The sequence below is a fragment of the Charadrius vociferus genome, unplaced genomic scaffold, assembly GCF_000708025.1.
Source record: "Charadrius vociferus isolate BGI_N301 unplaced genomic scaffold, ASM70802v2 scaffold549, whole genome shotgun sequence".
NCBI lineage: Eukaryota > Metazoa > Chordata > Aves > Charadriiformes > Charadriidae > Charadrius > Charadrius vociferus.
The window spans coordinates 4,742,461-4,762,547 of record NW_009650103.1 but is presented as its reverse complement, the minus strand read 5'-3'; the positions used below and the strand labels follow the sequence as shown (position 1 = coordinate 4,762,547).

The following is a 20,087-nucleotide window of genomic DNA, read 5'->3' as shown; positions in this document are numbered from 1 at the left end:
ACTAATAAGCTACCTACAGTGGTAATCATCATCAATAACCCAGAACTGGGCTGGCAGTTTTCTGAGTCTTTGTGTAGGAGAGACTTTGCCTCCTGGCACTTGAAGCTATCTGTAGAAATACCATCATTGTTAGAATAAATTATTTCCCATAAATGGTAAGTAAACGTTATCATACTACTTCAGGGAACATTTTAGCTGATTTAGGGATTACATAGTGATGAAAAGCTATCTTTTCCTGAAGAATCTAAGTTATATTTGTTTGGGATAGATATATGATGCAACTGCAACTTGTTAGGAAATGCAACACTACACATACCTTGTAATGCTTTTGGATATGCTGTTGGAGATAGCAAGCACACCAATGGTTGTCCAAATAAGTTTGTGAAATTCTGTAACAGATAAGAATTTTGAAGTATTGATGGTCACTTTGTTTGCTTTTGAATATTCAGCAGGTTAAGGATACAAACAAAGACTATTAATGACAGAGAACACACTAATGCCCGTCACACAGTTCAGCATTGGCAGTAAGGCTGACGAGTTGACTTACTCATAGATCACAGCACAGAAAGACTATAACCCATTAAATTTTAAAGGAATTATAATTCTCTCGTTTCATTGCTACTGATAGCAGACACTAATTTCATGGAAATATGGCTTTCAGTAGTAATACATTACTTGAAAAAAATAACTTTCTGCAATAAAAAGGAAAGCCATTATCTTTCAGGTCAAAATAGATCTAGCACCTTTCCTCAATACCAACTGAACTATCCAGTCAAAGTGATTTATTTCTCCTTTCCTTTCTAGCAAGAGGAACTACTTCTGATGAAACACAAGAGCCCAGTGGAGAAAAGTTTTAAATTAAGTTTCCTTTAAAGAAAGTATGTCGTAACCTTAATTTTTGCTATACTGAACCCTCATTTTACCATACGCGTTTCATGCACCTTCCACCAGCACCTTAAATATTGCCTAAGTGTCCTGTTGCAGATGAATTTTCTCCAGAAACCTCAAACAATGCCTTTGTCCAGTTTCACCAACATTCACCTTGTAACAGTCCTACTGTGTGTCTATCTGTTAGGTATACTGACTGGTAATAATTATCAGCAAGAAAAAAAAAATAATTCATTTACACAACCTCATTAGCTGTCATACGTCTCACCAAAACAGCTATCTTAAAACTGAAGGCTTGTGAAGCCACAGAAAATGTGAATGATCATGTCTGCATCCTATCAGAGCACACATTCAAACCACGCATCCGGCGAACATGAGCGCAGCACGCATTTCTCCAGATTATCTTCTTAAAGTTGGCAGGTTACGAATGTAAGGTATACATCACCAGAAATACTTGCTTGTGTAGAATCATCAAAAAGCTCATTTTTTAATTCCTTCTGGCTTCTGCTTAATTCAAATGGAACTTTCCCTTCCAGACAGTATATTTCAATTAAATTAGTTTCCCTGAATTAATTTAATCTAAGTCTGCTAACTACTAAAGACAGTAATCTAGCCTAATCAAAATAAAACAATTCCCTTATCTGACAGAGCGCTGACTACTCCTAAAACCCCTTCTAATTCATTAAGAGCCCAAGGGAGATTTACAATGCTAGATTCTAAGGTTTGGTCTCTAATGAAGAAACAAAGACTATTACCATGAAGACAGTAACTGCAGGCCAACCCAGTAAAACTGACTATAAAGAAACATTTAAAACTCCAGGAGGAGTCACCCCAGACATTGCCAGTTTGAACTGAATACACTGGCAGGTTACACGTTCTCAAATAACATGTATGCTTAGTGTTCACCAGCAGATTCCCATGTTGAATTCTATCTCATATCACCCAGTTAGAGACTAAAGCAGACTTTCCACTCTCCATCAGCAAAAATGACAATGTAATTAAACACTGCCTGTAGCTATAAAGCAAAACCAAGGGTCACTCATATATCTCAGGACAGGCGTTACTCACTGACAGTCTCTGAGATCATTCTGGACTCTGTCCCAGCAGAGGTTAAGTCAACATAGCTAGTAAGTCCTGCAAAGGGCAGAAACTACGCGCTTTAACACACAACGTGCTCTTTGGAAGAGAGCTGCTCATGCCAGTCGCTACACCTGATCTTTAGATCCAGGAAGGTAAGACTCAAGCTTCCAGGTACCTGTCTCAGCTCTCGCGCAGACACAGCTGCCTACCATAGCCCAAGCGAGCACCAGGATTCACTCACCACCACCACCTCCGCTCCCGATTTCCACAGAAGAGCGCTGTAGGCATACATGAAACAAAGGAACAGGAGCAGGTTACAGCCATGGCTTGGAGCGGAGGACCACAAGGTGCACCAGGAAAACCTGCCCTGCAGTCTAGATGTTGGTAGCAGCTCTGGATAAGGAATGCCCTACCTTTCCATGCACGGACAACTCCAAAATGGGTAAACCACAGTTTTCTTGCAAAATTGACTCAGTTGTTTTTTTTTACTTCAAGTTTTCCAACAGAAGCATTGCTGCTTTTTAACATGTGTGTCATATACAACTCCTTCCAAAAAAGAACTACCTGTCATCTCTAAAAGCAGTCACTTCAGATGTAAGCTTTACTAAGCTGAGCATTTATACCGCATCACTGACAAAGGCCTTGCATTCTTACTGGCCAAAGGGTTTGGTTTGGATTGGGGTTTTTTAAGACTTTGGATTTGACCATAACCTTAGACAACCACAGCTACAAGAAAATAATGAGTTTAAAATATTATTTCTTCCACATACACAGTGGTACCCTTCAAAAACACAGCCATCTATATTTAAATTCAAGCGTTAAAAAGGAAAATCATAGCTTTAGGTAGATATACTTGATTTGCAGTTCTCTTCCACTTCTAGCGAAACGCACAGGGGAGGAAGCTATTCAAGTGCCGCTGATTTGACAAACTGGGAAGTCACTTCCTGGCAGGACTTACTTTCAGTCATCACTGTTTAAGCCCTCCAGAGAGAGGAAGAGGATGAGAATGTGTGCAGGAGAGCAGAAACGGGCTGTAGAAGAAAATGTGTGAGTAGTTGCTCTTACTGCCAGTATTGCTAGCAGTGACATTTAAATGTCAGGATAGCTACTGTCCTATCAGAAAAGATCAGAGCAGCCATGTGGAAAAAGAGTCAGTACACTGACTTCAACTTCTCACCCAATGGCACAGAACCTCTTTCTTTGTGCCAGTGCTTGAGTCTACAAAGCACCTCACGACATACCCAGAGGGTAGTCACAGGACAGCACTATCCGTATATTCTGGGGACAAGGAATGGAGTACGTAAGCACACACAGAACGACAACAGACAGGAATTTACAAGGGCTAGAAAATACTGAGATTGAGAGCTCTGCCACCTACCTTCAGTTTAAAACAAAACACCACACCTGAACCCATCCCCACACATTTATCTGCCCAGGTTCAACGGCAATAGATTGTGAAGGTGAATGAGAGTTCTTAAATGCTGAATATATTTTTTTAAATAGGGGTCCATGGTCTTTTTTTTTTTCTTCTTCATTCTCTGGTGAGATTCCTCACAATCGTGCCCACACACTTCTGATCTGGGTCAGAGCTCCTAGCAGCCACTTCCATAATCCTGTCCTGAAATACTTCCAAAACTCACATTTCTATACTCCTTATACACAGGCAGAGTTGGACTTTGCTCACACCAGCTGCTCTGTGTGCTCAACAGGCGGAGCACTGGCATATTCTACACTGCTGATGGTCAGTTCACTGCAGAACAAAGAAAAGACACTAAATGGAGATTCCAATTTTCGCTTACTGTGTGCCCACAAAATCCAAAGAAAATTCAATTACAAAATTTAAATGTAATACAATAAGCAAATTCTACTGTAAACACTTGACAGTTATTCTCACAAGAGCTACAAATCTACATGTGGGAATCCATCACCTTGAAAGACGTTTTGCTCTGAGCTGTCCACAGAACCCCAGTATGTCCAGAGCTGTATTTGAATTAAGGATCCCCAGGAATCCCTTACTCTCTTACAGAGCTCATCACTTGACATCTTTCAGCAATTCTACTAGGGAGGAAGGGTGTAAAAAATCCCAAAACAAAACAACAACCCAAACCCAAGCCATACTTTTTACCCTGAAACAAAACCAAACCCCCCGTCGTTATACTGGAATTAACGTCAGGAAAGCGCAGAGGAAAATAAATCCCTACCAAACCCTCATTTTCTCAGAAAGACAAGTAAACCATTCTAATTGTATTTCCCTCCCTTTAAATGGGGAAGGGAATTGAATAAAGAGCAGAAATGCACTGAAATGTAATGCAGTGAAGTTAAATGCTGTAGTATTTAAAAAGCCCTTTGAAATGCATTACAGTACAACTGCAGCAGAGGCCAGACCATTACTAAGACCGTCAGGTAAAAGCTCCCTGGCTCAATACAGACCTATTCTGAATCACACTGATCACCAGTTTAGTACCTCTCCTTGGCTAACGAATGCCTTTATACCAAACGACACAGACTGTGGGCGCTGAACAAGGAACAAGTTCCTCTGGCCACTAGACGTCCCTGTTCCTCCTCTGAAACGCAGCTGTGAACATTCACTTTTCTCACTGCACATAATGGAGCTATAAAAAGGAAGACAGAAGGAAGTGGCACTTTCCCCAGATACAGCGCATTCTTAATATTCCATTCATGAATGAAATAAATGCCGTAATGCTAACCAGATGCAACTGGCAACTGAGACTGAAAATGCCTGCTTCTGTATTACCCGAAGTGCAGATTCCCAAAGGTGATTTGGCATGGAGTAATTCTACTGTAAGTCCAGAGCACCCTGGGAAGGAGGCTCATTGTCCAACCATATACCACTCTACAGTAACACTGGATGCTAATTTGAGACTTGTTATTTCCTTGGTTCAGATACTTTTCAGACACAGACACCCTGTGTTTTATGAGATCGGGCTCAATGCTTTGACTCCTTTCTGTTGCTTAAAAGCAACTGAGTGTTGGAAGACTGGAAAAAAAAAAGGCAGATTAGTTATCTCCCTCCCCCATGCACGCACACCGAGATTTGTCTTTGGTATATAACAAAAATAAACCTCCCACCAGAGACCTTGGAAATCTTGAACCTTTTTTCCCTCCAGGAGGATTTATTACTTTCCAATGAGCGGCTGTTCATGTGCTTCTCCTTCTTGTTCCTATTCATAGGATCAGATCCTGACTAGCATGCACAACCTCAAAAGAAAAGAAAGACTGAATACAAACTGTTTAAAAAAAATAGCCTGTTAAAAGTGTAAGCTAACTAGGGGTTGACACTGTATCCTATCATTCCAGTAGCAGTCTTCAAGAGCCTTACCTTATAGGCAACGCTGTTTGAAGAGTCCACAATGATAAACAGGGGCTTTCGTGTGAAAGGGTAGAGATCTCCAGGGTGAAGACTGAAAAGAGACAGGGATGCATCACAGAGCGCTAGAATTGCTGCAAAGCTGTGACAGTGCACAAGTTTCCCAGACATGCAGCTACCCGTGTCCAGATAAAAAGCAAGCACGTTCCTTACACCCCAGTCCTCAGATTCATCCTCACAGAATAACTGCAAAACTAATCTGGTATTCTCTATAATATGGGCTATTGGACTTCTTATTAGTTCTTTCCCAACAGGAGATGTTTTATCATCTTGAGAAGTCATCCACCATTAATTTGAAGTTTTCCAGTAATAAAGAATTTACGTTAAGTCACAGCAATATTTTTTGAGTGTCTAAATCATCAGAGCTGCATATTCATTTCTAATCGTTCAACGTCATGCCAATCTGCAGTATGATGTCCTGCACTGAAGAGTCTGAACTCAAGAGGCTTTGATGCATTTTTCTCCATTAAAGACAAATTCTTCTGAACTTGCAGTTGTCACAGGCATAAAACTTACCAGTGCATCTCCTTGTAAGACTGGTTTCGCTTGTGGATAGCATCCCCATTTATAATGTCCCGGTTGCTATTTGTCAGAACACCACCGAAATCATACGGACCTACACACGGCAAAAAGAAAGCTAAAATCAGCAGAGGCAACTCACCTCTGTTGTGGATTTAATGATCATATGAAAGGGAGGAAGCAACCCCAAATCCCAGAATACTAAGTGAATCTGAACTCCTGCAGTTGTAAGGAGGGGATGGAGGAATGTGGAGGCTTTACTAACTACATATTCAATTTTATGCATTGTTAGTAGTTTCAGCATCTATCAAATAGAAACAAGCCATCCAACTTCATAACTTCTAATTTATTTATTCACTATTTATCCACAACCATAATATAAAAGATCCAAATGTTAGCTCTTGTTACACTACATAGCAAAAAGATTAAAACCCGTTACACACTTCATACAGGAAAATCAGTATCTTTGTAAAATTACTGTATGAGCTAGCATATTCTAGATTCAGAATTTGATCAAAAAATAAGGCTAAATCAATCAAAAGAATCAAAAGCCTTGTATCCTCTCAGAATAGATGGACTACTATAATCTGCAGCAATAACACTGCAAAGAAAAGAGAGAGCTCAGAGAATGAATAGCTTTTCAGTACTTCTAGAAAGGACAAAACAGTTTTAACCAGCTTTCAAATCTGCAAAAAAGGTTTATTTTTTAAGATTTCAAATAAAAAATTCACAATTTTTAAATGCACACAGCCTGGACATACGTTCCTACGATAAGCTAAACGAATATTCTGCGAAGTTTGCACAATTGAGCTACCTGCCTGTCTGATGGAGAGCAGAGTAAAGTAATGACTATAAAAAAGATCAAATCCCCCCCACAACCTCCCCAAAAGTGCTAGAGATACCAGGAAATATTTCTGCCATTGATATGGGTACGAAATGTCACTAATGTTAGTATTAAATAAATAAGTAAAATAAAGTGTCAGGATCTCCTCATTCTGTTCTACATTTGCAGAGTTGGTTGAACCATATTTGGCCACCAAATGCAATTTTTTCAGGTTTGGATACATAAAGACACCTTTCCATTTTAAGGGAAGCTCTGGGAACACAAAATTAGGAACAGAACATACATTAATTTAGCACCGTTACAAATGTTTCACGTGATCTGTCAAACACAAATGGCTTACAGGCAACAAACAGTGCAACTTGCAGCTGCTCTCCCTTTTAATAAGGTAGAACTTCTGGGTCTGTGCAGACCGCACTACCTTATTAAAGGAATGCAGTTGTAATGGGATTGGTTTAATGAAAACTGAAGTCAGACTCTGCAGCTCTCCAGCTGACAGAGCCTGGATGCCTCTACAGTAAGGCATTAAGCTGAAACAATACATGCAGTGAAGTGGACGTAACGCAGGCTTTAAAGAACACGGTTTAGTCAGAACCTATCACCAAGTTGCAGCAAAAAGTAAAATGTTAAAAGCATTTAAAAAATCACTGCCACAATCCAAAGCTGACAGGGATTTTTTTTCCTTTAACATTTTGAGTGCTCTATAAATCATGCATTGGGATGGACAAGGCATGCATCGTATAAAGGAATGCAAGTCTCAAACAGATGAGGCGTGTACAATATTTAGGATGTTAAAAACTTTTTTTTTTCCCTTAAATTATATAAACAGATCTTTTGACTGTGTTTACTTCAGCCAACCAGTTTTCAGGTTTTAGATTGCAGCTGCATCCAAATATTCTGCTAGGTTGCAAAGAACAGGAGGATGAGGTGAGGGGAATTGTCAAAAATCATGAGAAGGGCTTGAATTGTCAGGCTAACAAGCGTGCAAATAGAACAGTCCCTGCAGACGCTTCAGCCCTTTTACCACCCATCTCCTGACCATATGTTCTCATAGTACTGGAGATCGGAAAGAATCACAAAGTGCCATTCAGCCATTTTATTAACTTTGCACTGATGCATCGACTGAGCCATGTGGTCTTCAAAATTGGTGAAGCTTTTAATGCTTCAGATGCATCAAAAACTGTGTATGTCCTTTGAAAAGGTCTCAGGTTAATGCACACTAATTAAAACACAGGGAATTAGCTATTGTTTGTGGAAAAAAAGGCTATCTTACTGAGTAGACAGGAGAATAAAATTGACTTGTCTTTTAAAAAGGAGCTTTGTGACATCTTTCTTGGTCACTTGTCCTGGAACATAAAGAGAATTCAAGCCCTGTTCATGACAGGGAGCATTCCTTTATTGTACCTTCACTATCCGAACGACCTGATGGAAACACGCCCGTGGCAGACAAGTAAATCAGCAGTACACTGTTTGCAGGCAGCTCCTGAAATTCAAATAAAGAGAAGAGTGGCAAGGGAAGAAATGTATAAGTTTATTTTAATATTCAATCATCCCCTTCATAAATACATTGTCATTTAAGACTGCGCCGCTCCTGCTTCTGCCTTCCCTTCACATGTGTATGTACCGTTCCCCACCACATATGCCCCTTCAAATAGACACAGAAAAAAATGTAAACTGATGATACGGTCATTTTTTTTTTCCCCACAGACCTCTAGGCTGATACTAGAGATTCAAACAGCACTAAAAAAGCATCTGCTTCCACATAGACTCTCCTACTATCTAGCCAGATCTGAGGCGTTCCAAGGTATGGAAACCAAAAGCTGCCAAGATCCACGCAGGCCCTAACTCCCAAACCATTCAGGATCCCAGAGGAAGTTCTTTGTTTCCAAACACCCCCGAGTCGGCAACATCTGCCTCTTACCCCTGACCTTTCTCAGCTGGACAACAAGCACAACACAGCCAGGTTTCTGTATAACCTGTACAAGAAATCTATTTTCCACCTTTCTAATGGGCTGTCAGCATGAGGAAACAGATGCTTTTAATTTCTGCAAAAGGCTGAGCACACAGGCACCCAAAATTCTAAGTAGTAAGGATGCACTTCCCTCACCCCACCAGCTGTTTCTTTACAGTTGCTCCTTGGAACAAACCAAAACTTGTTCTTTATAGGATTCATATTCTGGTTTTACTATTAAATCCTAAGTTGCTGACTTTTACAGTCATCATTAAGCATAATTAACTCAGCAACTTTATTAAATTAAGCACAGGAACTGTATTAAAGTCTACAAATGCATAGACTACTTCCATGGAAGAGAGAAGTGGTAACAACATAGGACAGGCAGATAAAAATACAGGACGTGCAGGAGAGAAATACAATTCCAATGGGATACAGGACTGGAGACCTACCAGCTATACAGTGCTTAAGAGCAACAGTTTCTTGACATACTTCCCTGATTTTGGAGTGTGTTTGGCACAACATGAAGTAGAAGAATACTCTTAAGATTTTTCTGTTCTCCAGATCTCTTATTTCAAGAAATATTTCCTATATTATATATATATATATGTATTAATAAACATATATATATAAAAATATAAATGTCTGTATATATGCGTATTTACACGCACACAAATAAAATTACTGGATAACATTAAATCATATGCAACCATTACATTACATCACGTTACTTAAGGCTTTCCATAGTACTGCCACGCACCGCTCTAGACACTGGACAGCCAGTACTAAGACCACTTGCACAGGAGTTGTTGAAGCTTCGCTTTGAAGATGGCTGTATTTTAGCAGTGATACAACAACTGCTGTATTACAGCAAGCTGGGTTTCTGTCTTAAAATGAACTTTTTTCCTTCCCTTAACAGCAGTCAACAGATTTGCCTTTATTAGACAAATTACACATATCTATAATATTTCCATCCTCTCTTAAGATCATATTGAACATTTTAAGAAGGCCAAAAAGTCTTCATTATCTTGAAGTATAAAACATTATCTCAACCACATTTTATTCAGTGTCACATACCATTCTGATTGTTTTTCTATTGCAAATAAATTCATCAATTTCACAAACCTTAAATGATGCTGCTAAAAATGTATATAGCTGGCTAAAAGTTGGTTTATAAAGTAGATATTTATGGGGGTTTTCCCGCCTGGCTGGTTTCTCCGTTGACTCCTGTTAAATAAAACAAACAAAACAGAATACAAAAAAACCCCCAACAATCGTATATTACCAAAGCAGTTTCATAACCCTCTAAATTTCTGTTTATTACAATGTTCATCTTCAACATACTTCCCACACAAATGGTCTACCCACGCTGCATTTCCTACTACATAGTAAAGCAAGATGCACAATGTCTAGTGAATGATGCCCAAATACTCATTTCTGCTATTTCTTCTACTATTGAAGGTTTGCTAAGGAGAAAAAAAAAGAAGGTGTAAAAAGAAAAAAAAAAAAAAAGAGACATTACTTGGCTTAAACTCCACAGGTTTGAGCTACTCTTCACTAACTTCCAGCAAGAGTTACACCAGCTTTACTAACCTGCTCTGCACGGTGACAATAATGAGAGAACACCATTTAAAACAAAATAAGCAAACAAAAAATCCCCAGTTATGATCTGTTGCCAGGTTTATCACTGAAATGGAACTTACCTGCATTCCAGGTTTGTTCATTTGTGACGCTAAATTCATTGGTTCCCTTTCAAGTGCTTGTAGCATTCGGAACATATCAATTGTTAACTCACTGAACTTGACCTGCAAGAGAGTCAAACAGTTTATTCTGCCGGATACAGATTAAACAGTATTTCTTTGGAATTATCCAGGTAAGAGATTCCACTGCATACCAGACAGACAACTTTCAGCCTCTCAGGGACCTGTCAGTGTCATCTTTGAATCTCTAAAGACCTGTGAATGACTTTTAGAAGAGCTCACAGAGGACAAAGTCTATTTACTACTGCTCTAGCAGACCAGTTACTGTAGTGCAGACCCCTACTTCACAAATTACAGACTTCTCTGGGGTGTTTACAAATCAAGTGCTAAAACCGCTACATACTATGAATTTAGACAAAATCTGAAAAAGATACACAAACTGTAGTTTAGATACAACTTCCTTATTTCCTGAAAAAAGAGCTCAGAGAGAAGTCACGAAGTCTGTACAACTTCACTATCATCATCATCTAAAGAACAAGATCTTGACTGTCTTCTGAAAACCCCTTCCTGTTGCAACTGAAGTTGCAACAAGCTGGAGTATGTCCTGTCAAAGCCTAAGTCCAACTTTTTCTAGACACATCCCAGAGACCTCGCACACTTCAATTTTAAGAACAATCCAGTATATGAAAATTGACATCATGAATATAAGCAACAAGAGGTCAGTACCATAGGTCTAATATCTAACATTTCATTTTCAGCTCTTACCTCAGAGAACCTCTTCTTGCTGCCACTGCAAACATCACAACCAAAATATTTCAATGTTCACCTCTATTGGAATCTCTGTTGTATGATCAGAAGGGATGTCACGGGGGAAGGACACTGAACTCCAAAGACACAAACCCAAGTCCCCGGAATTTCTTTTACCTGGTTATTGCAGTTCCCAATAATCAGCGCATCTGCAAGAGCAAGCTGTCCCACTATCATTCCCTGCTCTAGCAACGGAGCTCCTGTTTCAGAAAGCCTGTTAGAGGTGATTACAATGGTGTTGTCATCATTTAAAACCATGACAGGGTCTGCCTAAAAAAAGCAACCAGAATAAATCAGGAATTCAAGAAAACATACAGATTTGCAGTCAGAGAGAAGTCCAAAGGTCTTGTCACTTACAGGAAATGTTTCATAACTGAGGAGGATTTTTAAAATTAATTTGCCATCCATATATTTGTATATTTGTATGCAGGCTACAGAATGCCTTACCACCCGGAAAAGCAACAGCTCGTAGGGACTGCAAGCAAATAGATGGTACGAGCACATGAAGGTACAGGAAACAGAAAAATAGTTCCTCAAATGACATGAGCTCTGCTTCACCTTTTCTATACCTGAGGAACCAAATGCCATCAACAACCTTACAAATTCATGCAGAATAAACTAAACATGCCTACAATACAGAAGAACCCTGCACTATTTTAGGTCGCCTTTCCTTCCTAGAAATAACAGCAAAAGGAGATGAGGGAACGATAATGCTGCCATCCATTCTGGCCGTATTTAAATAAACACTTGTGTTACACAGTGACATCTTGTACAAAAGGAGGAAAGTAGAACACTCTCATTTGACAGAATAAAAAAAATCTGCTTTCCTTTTAACAAACTTCAGAAGTTGGTCACATTACAACCACGCTAACAGCCTATCAGTTCACTGCCATGCTTACACCGTACTTTCCATTATATACTGCTTATGCACTGCCAGCGCAATAGGCCAGTATTCCAACAAAGTACACTTTGAAACACAATCAAAACATCAGCAAATTGGATTGGCTTCCACAACAACAGGACTAGAGTTGCCAGTCTCTCCAAAATATTGACCGTGGTATCTGCTGTGCTTTCAATTCCAGCATTTTCTGAGCACCAAGAGCAAAACCAGTAAAGTGTATCTCAGCTTCACGCTTCTGCCTCCAATACGTCACAGGCCCAGGTCTGACTCTGCAGCCACTTTAACGGCTGTCACTGTTACACTACAGTGAACAGAGTTCAATGGTTAAATTGGACAGGAGTGCTGCCCCTACAGGTGGCACACCTGCTTACCACATAGAGGTGGTGACACAGGAGCACTTTGGTGAAGGAGTCAGAAACTTTTACTTTTAAACTAACAACTAAAAGGGAATGATATTCTCACCTCAATAAACGCTGCTACTTCCTGAAGAACCAGGTTCCACTCCACCTGATCTTCAGTATTAAAACGATGAGTATAGTCTTCAATTTCATCTGACAGCTCCTGATGTAAAAAGTTCAAAGACAGACATAGTCACTTCTTAAATTGAGAGCTGAAGAGGCGGTCAGTAACTTTACAATTTGGTTAGCTGTGCTGGCCTTTAAGAATAATAATAAAAAAAATAAATTACTTGAGAACATATGCAGAACGCTTATGACTAACATGCCAGCCAAAACGCGCTCTTTCAGGAGACAGAATGCCAACGTTACACTGCGTTTTGGCAATGCAAAGTGTCTTTTAAGTAGGTACAAATGCAAAGAATATCTGGAGTTAAGTATAACTATCCCACTCAGATACAGCTATGTCACTGGTTATTACCATAAGCTATGGACACCAAGGACTCAAATTTCAGCTTACGAGTAACTTTAAATACATTGAGAAAGTGAATGGTAGGGCTTTTTTAGCTGCTACTAAGCTAAGCTAGCAGTTCAAGTAAGCTTAGACACAAAGACAGTAATGCAACCTACACAAAACTGTCAATAGCAGAAGCTGCTTGCAGCAAGGTTGTCAGAGGGGTTTGGGAAGCATATGCTGTCAGGGGAAGCACGCTGTTCCTTTGTTGTAGTGAAAGGGTATGTCTCTGTCTAGGCTGCAGCTATTGGAATACTTTTACCTGGTGTTCAAACAATGCTATCAAATACTTTGAGCTTCAAGTGCCATTATCACATGTCTGATTCACAGAAGATACTCACTTCGTTAGATGTCAGATATACTAGAAAAGCAATGATCAACATTGGCCTGTACTCTGTGGTACCAAAAGACCTGTGTTTATGGGCACTCAGTGCTTTACTCCCACAGCAGACGCACATGCAGACCCAGCCACTCCAATTTCATGGTAATATCTACGTCATTTAGCAGGGTTTAATTTTGATGGGTCTCTGGAAGGTGCAAAATGTATTCAGCATGTGTTCTAAACATGGGACAGAAAGACAGCAGTTTGGAAGGGAAGAGAAATAAGCTCAACATCAAGCCAGGAGACAATGGCTTTCCAAGCAACAGTGTGTCATGAAGATTTGCTGGGGCACATCGCACCGATGTCCTAAATCCACTACAGGAATGAAGATGTACTCAATTATGAGATGACCCCCACATTTTCAGATGACTAACACGCATCTTACAGTTTATTCCTAACTAGCTATATAAAGTTCTTCTCTAGCCAAATGTTCACATCATACTGAATCTTTCCATAGCTCTAGCCATATTATTCCTTCCTTCTGCGGCATCCAACAGCACAACCAATTAAATGAGGGGGAAAAAAAAAATACAAAAAAAAACCCCTATGCTGCTGCAACAGCTAAGATCATAGATCTACTGAGTGGTAATTCAACTGAAATAGACTGTATTATGGATTTCTTAATTAGGAGAAAAGCCCTGAATAACCAGCAACCTCCCACCCCTTAGCCCCTCTATCTCATTTTAACATACCTTTACAAGGTCCTTCACAACATCCATTTTGTTGAGCAAGAGACAAACCACTATAAACCTGGCATAGTAACGCAGCTTCTTCACCACTAATTCAGGCCTAAACACAACAACAAAAACACCACAGCCAAATCTGAGATTAAATAGAACACAGGGAGTCAACAGGGGTAAGGGAGAGGAGGAGCTTAAGACCAGAGCAAGGCTGAACGCTCCACACACTAAGAGTTCTAACTGAATCCATGTGGAGATGAATAGCTACCTGGCTGCTTAGAGGTTTATTTAAAATTGAGTACAGGGACATAAAATATACATCAAGAAAGCCACAGCCTCCCCCTTCCTCACAGTCTCTTTACAGGAGAACAGTCATGGGAGCCAGATATAGTCACGGGCTCTGCAAGCCTTTGGCAGTTCATGGGCACTATCTGACCCCTCTGCATCGCACGATAATCACAGCTGGCTCAGAGTTCACCCACCTGCGACAACTTAGAGATCTGCAAGTCCACATAGCCCATAATTACTCATCCATTTCTAAAATCTTCTGACAACATCTAGAAACATGCTTGGTCAATCCTACCTTGTCTGAAACAGTTCATGCACTCAGACTGAAACTGAGAGATTTTTAAGAGAGAAGATAATAGGATCAACAGGTATCAGGACACAACAGGGAAACTTTCATCTTTTTTGTGGCACACAGGTGCATTTAGACATCAGCAAGACTAGAGATGTGCAATTAGTTTAAGTCCAGACATCCCTGAATGGCTGGCAGGAAACTCCCTAACTAACCTTCTGCATTTATCTTGATGATGACTTCAGCTCCTTTCTTCTTTAACTTTAATGAGGGAACCCAAGTTTAGTGGCTAGAATGTAAGATCAGGATCCAGAACTGAGTTCTCTAGCTATTTTTATTTATAACTGTCTATGTTCTTGGCAGGCAGCACATGTTCTGCAGTGCCACAACACAGCCCTGCTTTGAGTTTACCTTTCTCATTATAGCGTCTTAAAAGGAAGATGTTATGCCTCCCGAAGCTCTTGGACCTTGTCCCAGTCGGTTACAGAGGGCTGTTGTACTGCAACACTAACTGATGCTCCCCTGAAAAGCCTGATGAGAATCAAAGAGGTTCCTCAGCCTCAGCCCACCAGAGCTATCTTCCAGCCACACCATACTAGGTCCCAGCACTGATACTGCTCAGGACTCAAAATGACAAAACTTTGGGGCTAATAGCTTTCTAGCCAGGACCAGGTAACAGAATATTCCTCCAGTCATACAGCAAAACCTCTTACTGAGGTTTTTAATCATGGCAGGAGGATTAAAAGAAGCTTCCTTCAACAACACTGATTTTATCCCAGTTATTCTCCTACAGTTTATAGTTATTTGCTGCTTTCACACACCATTCTAGTCTTGAAATAACAAGGGCATTCATTCAGACATACCTGTCTTCTTTGTTGACTTGGGAGTAGTATGACCTCTGCCTAATTGCTGAATAGAAGGAGAAAGCTTCATTGAGATAGCTGGTTTCTGAAGTGCGCAAGCTGCAGAGGAAGAATTAGATTAGCTCATTGCTTCAGACGGAAATCCATGCCAAACCCTTCCTTCCTGCCCCCTCAGCCATCTTGTGCATCAATGGCAAGACTCCCTCCTCAAGTAACATCATATGAAAGCCAGACTGTCATCCTTTGTGCCTGCTGGGAAGACAGATTTCAGAGCTTGGATTCCATTTCAGATTAACAATCGAATCTGCCCATCTTGTACCCATATGTGCAGGTGACAGGTTAATTCAAGAGTTTAAAGGAACATTAAGCTCCCAAACTTGTAAATCACATTTTTGCACAAGAGTCAAATGCAGCACGCATGGAAGACTCCGAGACACCTTTGAGGCAGGAGATAAGTCCTTTGGCAGTATCAACACGACCAGCAACGTGGTATGGGGCTCACAGGTGCCTTTCTCTGCAGCACCCCCATGCAATCCCAAGGGCCTTCTCATTCTGAAACAGGCATCATGACTCAACTGATACATTGATTTCTCCTGACTGAGTATCCAGACGTTTGGCATGAAGCTGCCACTAACACTGCATTCCCCTACTGAATCCTTTTCTGTGCTTACTTACTAATAATGGTAATAGAGCTGCCCAATCTTGGAAGCAATTTCCCCAATTTGCCACCGCTTCAACCCATACCGATTGTCCAATACTTGTCTATTTCACAAGAGAGAAAAGAGAGATTAAAAGGCATTCCAGAATTTCTCAGAACATCACACCAGACAAGACAAAGAGCCACTGCAGGACCAAATTCAGCTTTCATTACTGGTGTGGCATTCCCAGTCCCAGTCCCTCACAGAGCCAACGGCGCTGCATACACACACCAGAACAAGGACCATTTCTCTTGCATAAACTTGCAAGAGCTAGACATAAGTATGTTGCACAAAATACAACAACAAAAGGTCACAACTTCCCAGGAGAACACTCAGACTACGCAGCCAATGTAAGGTGTGAAAGATCGGAGCCCACGCTGCAGCAAAACGCTTCACACCATTCCAGATGGGTTCTGCACTGCAGAAGCCATCATCCCAGCTTCTCCTTAGTAATATATTACAGCAACATGCGCTCAAGTACAGCAAAAGGTTTTGTTAAAGAAGTCACACTCAAAACGCTTCAACATTTTAATTCATCAGACTGTGCGCGCTCCAGGAAGTGACTATTCCCTCCCTGCATGCTTGAATAACAGTGAAATCTCAATCTCCGCTGGGGCCCCCAGGCGTAGCAGAGATTAAAGTTGCACTTAAATCCACAGAACACGTTTGCCTACAACATCCCCTTACCGATGTTGCTGTTGAAACTTCCAGAGTTTGGTGTAAACGTCAAATGTTCGCCCGAAATAGGATTGCCACTGCTTTTGCCCGTACTGAGGTAAATCCCTGCAACAGAAGTGACAAACGTGGAGTTACAGAGTAGATTCCGGTCAGCCCAGCGTGGCAGCAGCGTATTTGTGTCAATGTCAGAATAGCTTTGTTCAGAATTGACTTGAAATGCTTTACAACTCTGCCTGCACCCAGAACTACAAGAACCACAATTCATGTGGTTTCTCAAACCCCGTTGTTACTGGCACCTGCAAGGAAGTCCCGTTTAGCTTTTAGGAAGTACACGTATTGAGATCTGACCATAGTATCCCTAAAAACATGCCACAACCCAGACAGCATATTCAGTTAACATATATAGAAGAAAAGACTGCATATGCATATATATGAGAAAGCATGTATTGGGGGGAGGAAAAAATTCTTCGGTGCTGTCTCCTAATTACTGCTTCCTACTTCCAGACGAATTCTCTAGTCACTCCTCAAATGCAAGAGGATTAAAGTTATCAGTGTTAATAAAGGTCCCATGCATTTTGCAGATCTTCCAAGCGATTGCCTACATTTAATTACTATTTGGGGACAACAGACAGCCAGTGTCTCAAACTGCCTGAGCTCTGCAGCTTCCACACGCACAAAAAACACGACACTACAACATCAAACCGAAGGTGCGCAGCTTAACCATAATTTTTTGAAGTAAAACATTTCCTACTAAGACAATACCTAGGCCCTCAAATGCAAGAACCGTAATTCAATTGCTTATTCAAAGAACAGCAGAGTTATTCTAGTTATTCTATTGCCAGCCAACATCCGCAATCCTTAACGTCCTACCCGAGAGCGCTCGTCCAGCTGCAGACTGACAGTCCCCCTGCACAGATCCCTTACAAAAGGTTGACTCTCCCTCCCCAAAAGATTCAACAAGATGGGTCCTGTGCAACAGCTTCCACGAGTTATGCAGGTAGACATTCTCTTTTAAGTTAGTTGTGAAACATATGATACATTTAGAGTGTATTTATACGGTATTTATTAAGAACATACAACACACTGTCCACATGAGCTGTTCTCTCCAGTTGTGCCTGGGATTCTGGAATGGTTACTCCAACACACAGAATAGCAGTGGGTGGAAGCAGTGCTCTCCGGGATTACGTTAATATGAGTCAAGTGATTGGATGTGTGCAAAAAACATTGGTATTTATGGACAAATACAGTCTAAAGGACAAAAAGGAATCCATGCTAACTCCTGTAAACATGCCTTTATCAAGGTTCCTCAATGTTAACAGGTTCTCAACAGCATCAGAACAGGCCTACAAATAACCACTCTAACAGGAACATGTGTTCCTACATGCATTTTTCAACAGGTGATTGAAAACATCTTACTATCTTGCTAGAAGATAAGTAATTTTATGGTTATATGCACAGAAAGCTAACTTGGACTCTTAAAATATCATAGTAAAACAAACAACCTACCCAAGAGCAAGTAGAATAATCTAATCAAAATTAGTTCATTTAGACTGACAGTATTTCCTGCTACTCATTAAGGAAATAATATTTTTTAAATGGATGAGGCTGTTCACCGTGTTTCAGAAACAGACCCTATAACATCATACATAAATCAGCCATCCAAATGTCACCAGGTCAAGCACGCATGTGGATGCTCGCCGCCAGCATTCACTGGGTCAGGTTACATCATCACCACAACATTTGTCACCCTCTGCCTCATAGTTGGTGATACGTCAGAACCTGAGACCCTCCGGTTTTTTTCATGTCTGTCTCCAGTGCTGTAAGGCGAGTTAGTCAACCCAGTTCAGTTCTGCATTCATCCCTCCACTCGATTTCCACGCTGGGATATATTTCGCTCCACCCCATAATCATGGTGTAGTCCTAAGGATTTTAGCTTTAAAGGGTTGTGCTCTCAATCCTAACAGAAGACCGTCACCTGGGAGTGACTTAAGTCTTGGAACAAATCCAACAGAGAAGACCAAAACCCCTCAGTCTCACTGAGCACTTGCTGCTTACCAATCTATACAGAGCTGATTCAAGGGAGGTATACAACTCTACAAGTGGAACAGCTTTTTCAGGACGGCATAATCTGGTGTTTGACTCAAGAATGATTTCTTCAGGGCATGCTCTTTCAAATCACTGTGCTGGTTAACGTACCATCCAACACCCAGACGGACACAGAAAAGCGGCATATTCCACTTCCACTCCTGGGAGGTCGAGACTGAGGGAAACCCCACCTTTTGGAATCTGTGCCGCGTCCTCTGGAGGAGCAAGACAAGCAAAGCAGCACACTGCAATTTCCAGAGCCACGTACTGGCGCGTTTCTACTAACTGTAATTGCTTTAACAGCACCCTAGGTAGAAAAGGAAATTAATATTTCTTCGCTCATCAGCCAACTGTACTTCCCACACAGCTTGAAGGGACCTAGCTTAGTTACTACACGTAAAATGAATCCCTTATCAGCTCTGATTCTTACCAGCCTGGAAAACCATTCCAGTACTTGCTGCTGCGACTCTGCAAAGATGGTAAGGAACCTCAGCAGCATTTTAGAAAAGAAAAAAGAAAATCCTCTCGAACTTGCAATTGGCTGCACAACACCTTGGAACATACTTTGGTGCAGTGAGGGGTAAACAGGAGTATAAACATGTGCTTCAGGGCACCGACATCTTCACCCAAATATAGCTTGATACAAACACATGCAAGTTTAAAGCATTTACTGCAACAAAGGATTTGCCACTTTCTATTGTTGTAATAGATGTAAACGTTTTAGCTAAACAAAAGAAGTTAAGAAACTGTCCAAATACATGCCTAAGATATATTGCCAGCTTTGATACAGCACGAGGTAGTGTTAAATTTAATTAGCACATTCACAAGTTTCAATGTTAAAAAAAAAGTGAATACAAATACAAAACAACACTAAAATTTATAATTTAAAATAAATAAATAAAACCAAAGTTCCCTGGCACTAATTTCAAGAATGACTGAATTAGCAAGTTGACTCAAAAAACCCTACCAACAGTAACTTGGGTTTTCAAGGCCAAGTTGCTGAGGACATCTGAGCGAAGGTCTAACACAAGGAAACAAGAAAACACAGCCACCTTCTCTCAAACATCGAGAAGTAGGTATGTGCACAAATTAAGAAATGCGCAGTAACTATTTGCTGATCATGCTTATGCATATATCCCT

The 20,087-nt window shown here is 40.6% G+C and overlaps 1 protein-coding gene across 1 annotated transcript in view; it reads right to left on the bottom strand.

Annotated features, from left to right (window-relative positions):
* Positions 1-20,087, bottom strand: part of SCAI (suppressor of cancer cell invasion) — a 28,184-nt gene that overhangs the window by 3,547 nt on the left and 4,550 nt on the right. The window contains exons 2-13 of the mRNA XM_009892285.1: positions 16,872-16,967; positions 16,162-16,248; positions 15,487-15,585; positions 14,059-14,155; positions 12,538-12,636; positions 11,292-11,444; positions 10,371-10,472; positions 9,793-9,894; positions 8,121-8,199; positions 5,873-5,972; positions 5,309-5,390; positions 317-389 (exon numbers count right to left, since the gene is read on the bottom strand). Coding sequence (XP_009890587.1) covers positions 317-389; positions 5,309-5,390; positions 5,873-5,972; positions 8,121-8,199; positions 9,793-9,894; positions 10,371-10,472; positions 11,292-11,444; positions 12,538-12,636; positions 14,059-14,155; positions 15,487-15,585; positions 16,162-16,248; positions 16,872-16,967 — 1,169 coding nt within the window. The remainder of the gene's footprint in view (positions 1-316; positions 390-5,308; positions 5,391-5,872; positions 5,973-8,120; positions 8,200-9,792; positions 9,895-10,370; positions 10,473-11,291; positions 11,445-12,537; positions 12,637-14,058; positions 14,156-15,486; positions 15,586-16,161; positions 16,249-16,871; positions 16,968-20,087) is intronic.